The sequence below is a fragment of the Octopus bimaculoides genome, chromosome 21 (assembly GCF_001194135.2).
Source record: "Octopus bimaculoides isolate UCB-OBI-ISO-001 chromosome 21, ASM119413v2, whole genome shotgun sequence".
NCBI lineage: Eukaryota > Metazoa > Mollusca > Cephalopoda > Octopoda > Octopodidae > Octopus > Octopus bimaculoides.
In genome coordinates this window covers 16,487,181-16,490,560 of record NC_069001.1, presented here as the reverse complement: position 1 = coordinate 16,490,560, position 3,380 = coordinate 16,487,181, and the positions used below count along the sequence as shown (strand labels likewise).

Sequence of the window (3,380 nt, the reverse complement as noted above, 5' to 3'; positions counted from 1 at the left end):
ATATATATATATATATATATATATATATATACACACACACACACACACCACATACAATGGACTTCCAAACAGTTTCCATTTACTAAGTTTCCCTCAGACATTAGTCAACACAAGGCCATATTAAAAAACACTTGCCTAAGATCTCACACAAAGACTGAACTAAAAATCACAGAACTGCAATGTCAGTTTAATCTTGCAGCTATTTTAGATATCATACCAGCCAATAAATGAAAATCTATGGTAGCGTTTCAACTTGCTAAAAACAGTAGTCAAATATAAACAGGCTGATGTAGCACTAGATACATAATACTAAAAATAGGACAGAATGGCCATGGATGAGTATAGTTGGATTACTTCCAATCATAAACCTGCTTGCTGAATCAAGACAACATCAAGGGATCCTCGTTCAAGAATATCTGATAGGTTATGATACATCACATCTGAAGGTGGAGTCCAACAAAACAGTTTGATATAAAGAATCAAATGCAAAAGAAAAAAAAAAAAGACAATTTATTAGAAAAAGGAAAGGGGAAAAACAACTGAAACTGTTACTGGAGATATTTATGGTCAAAGTCACTGCAGGCAATCAGTGTTTGAGTGTGTGGCTGTGAGGGAGATGGGGGTTTCAAGTGTTCTATAATAAGAGAAACAGATATCCTTGTGTAAAACTTAGTCAACACAACTACTGACATTTAGTTACGGTGTCACTGTTTAAAGACCAGGTTGTTTGGTTTTGCATTTCCATGCCTGTAGTTCTGTTTGGTTAGATACTATCATGCCCTGAGCTACTAAGATTGTGAGAGGAGCTATCATCATCGTCGTTTAACGTCCGCTTTCCATGCTAGCATGGGTTGGATGATTTGACTGAGGACTGGTGAACCAGATGGCTACACCAGACTCCAATGTGATTTGGCAGAGTTTCTACAGCTGGATGCCCTTCCTAACGCCAACCACTCCGAGAGTGTAGTAGGTGCTTTTACGTGCCACCGGCAAGAAGGCCAGTCAGGCGGTACTGGCAACGGCCACACTCAAAATGGTGTATTTTATGTGCCACCCGCACAAGAGCCAATCCAGGGGCACTGGCAACGATCTCGCTCGAAAATCCTTACACATGCCGCAGGCAATGACCAGAAAAAAGGAAGTCCCCTTTCTTTATGTCACTTGCTTTGCTTCAGTGAGATGAGGGACAGGGAAGTTAATCCACTGACAATGTTTGTTACAGTTGTCGTAAGTGTATAGCCATAGGTTGGTCCAGAGTGAACAAACCTAAAACGACAATGGTCACTGAGAACCAGCCAATGCTAAAGCATCTACACAGTAACTTGACCTGGTAGAAATAGCAGTGAAATTGCCATCAAATCATACTATCATGTTAAAGAGAAAGAAAAAAAAAACTGTGCAGTCCCTTATATATGAGAAGATAGTTACAACTGGAATGTCTTTGGTCATATTGTGTACTTTATCAGGATTGAATGGCAAGGTTAAACAACAAAGATCAGAATCTTAAGTGATCCAGTAAGAGGCGCAGACATGTTGCTTTAATCAATATCAAAACCCAGGTTTCACTGGCTTGAAGATCAAATTGTTGTTTAAACCCAAGTCAACTCTAAACCAGTAGATTGATGATTAAAGCTAGTTTATCTGTGGCGACCCTCTCTTTTTTTAGACACACACACACACTATCTCAGGCTATTTTATCTGATGTCCTTTTTACAAACAGCAGGTTGTTGTTTGAGAGAGATTTGGCTGCTATCTCTAGCAAGTTGAGCAACCATATAAAGACTCCCTCACTGGTTTCTGCAGGTTATGGTATTACTGTTTAGCCACAGGCCAGCTCTGACTTATGACCAAAGATGTTCCAGTCATGACCAACTCTTTTTTTTTTTTCAGTAATATTTAGATCTACATCAGCCAATGGGTCAATCTTTTTTCTATTTTTTTAAGCTATAATTTAAGGCAGATTTAGCAGCTATTTCTAACAAGTCAAGCAATGGCAAAAGAACAGACAACAGGTATAACCAGGGAAAATAAACATTACAACTTATTAAATCCAACACTAATTAAGACAATATAACCTAAATGAGAACACTGCGCAATGTTTTGACGTCAAATTGCTGCAGATTTAATTACAAGTGCAGTGTACATCAATACAATAACTACTTTGAAGTAGTTACTTACGGGTGTGGTTTCAACTGTATATAGTTGTATGGAACATAACCCTCTGAGCCATATTGTTCAGCCTTGTACCACATTTTTTCTTCATCCATACTCAATATCTGAAAGTAAATTAAAAAATTAAATAGAAAAATTATGTTGTGTGTGTGTGTGTGTGTGCATACAGTATATATTAACATATATTTCTGCTTCTAAAGAAGCAAAACCACAATTTCAAGATCAGTATTCAAAATCACAATTTTTTAAAGTAAACAGAACCAGTTATCTAATTTAATAAATATCAATACACATCAATGCATATATATGTCTTTTACTTGTTTACACATATGCATACACACACACACACACACACACACTAATATCAAACAGTAAGAATAAGTGCTCAACACCACATTGGTGGATAAATATTTTTTATTTGTGGGTTAATAAGGTTACCAATGGTTTCATGCGAAGAGATCTTCACAATTGTTCAAGAGTGCCATCCAAAACAGAGACAAGTATCAACACTTCCATGTGGCACACTCAAACAATTATGAAGATCTCTTCACATAAAAACGTTGGTAGGCTTGCTAATCACAAAGTGTGTATGTGTGTATGTATGTAAGCATCATGGCTTAGTGGTTATGGTGTTGCACTTGTGATTGCAAGATTGTAGGTTCGATTCCCAGACCAGGTGTTGCGCTCTTGTGGAAAGCACTTCATTTCATGTTGCTCTGCAATCATTTCATCATCTGACATATGGAACATGGTACACCTGTACAGGTAATGTCAATTTGATGGAGGGAGTGAGCTTATGTGTACACAAACACTTGAGCACTATAAACAAATCATGTGTGGCTGTTCGGCAAGAAATTGCCAAACCCTCATACGTCGTCTAATCACGGAGCTTGCTTACCAACCACATGGTTCCAGGTTCAGTCCCACTGCATGGCACCTTGGGTAAGTGTCTTCTACTATAGCCTCGGGCCGACCAAAGCCTTATGAGTGGATTTGGTAGATGGAAACTGAAAGAAGCCCGTCGTATATATGTGTGTGTGTGTGTGGTCCACCATCGCTTGACAACTGATGTTGATGTGTTTATGTCCCTGTAACTTAGCAGTTTGGCAAAAGAGGCCGATAGAATAAGTACTAGGCTTACAAAGAATAAATCCCGGGATTGATTTGTTCAACTAAAGGCGGTGCTCCAGCATGGCCACAGTCAAATG

At 38.4% G+C, this 3,380-nt stretch overlaps 1 protein-coding gene across 1 annotated transcript in view; it reads right to left on the bottom strand.

The window, feature by feature from the left end:
* LOC106879692 (growth factor receptor-bound protein 2) overlaps nucleotides 1-3,380 on the bottom strand; it is a 106,473-nt gene that overhangs the window by 19,137 nt on the left and 83,956 nt on the right. Inside the window, exon 2 of the mRNA XM_014929369.2 lies at nucleotides 2,179-2,276. Coding sequence (XP_014784855.1) covers nucleotides 2,179-2,276 — 98 coding nt within the window. The remainder of the gene's footprint in view (nucleotides 1-2,178; nucleotides 2,277-3,380) is intronic.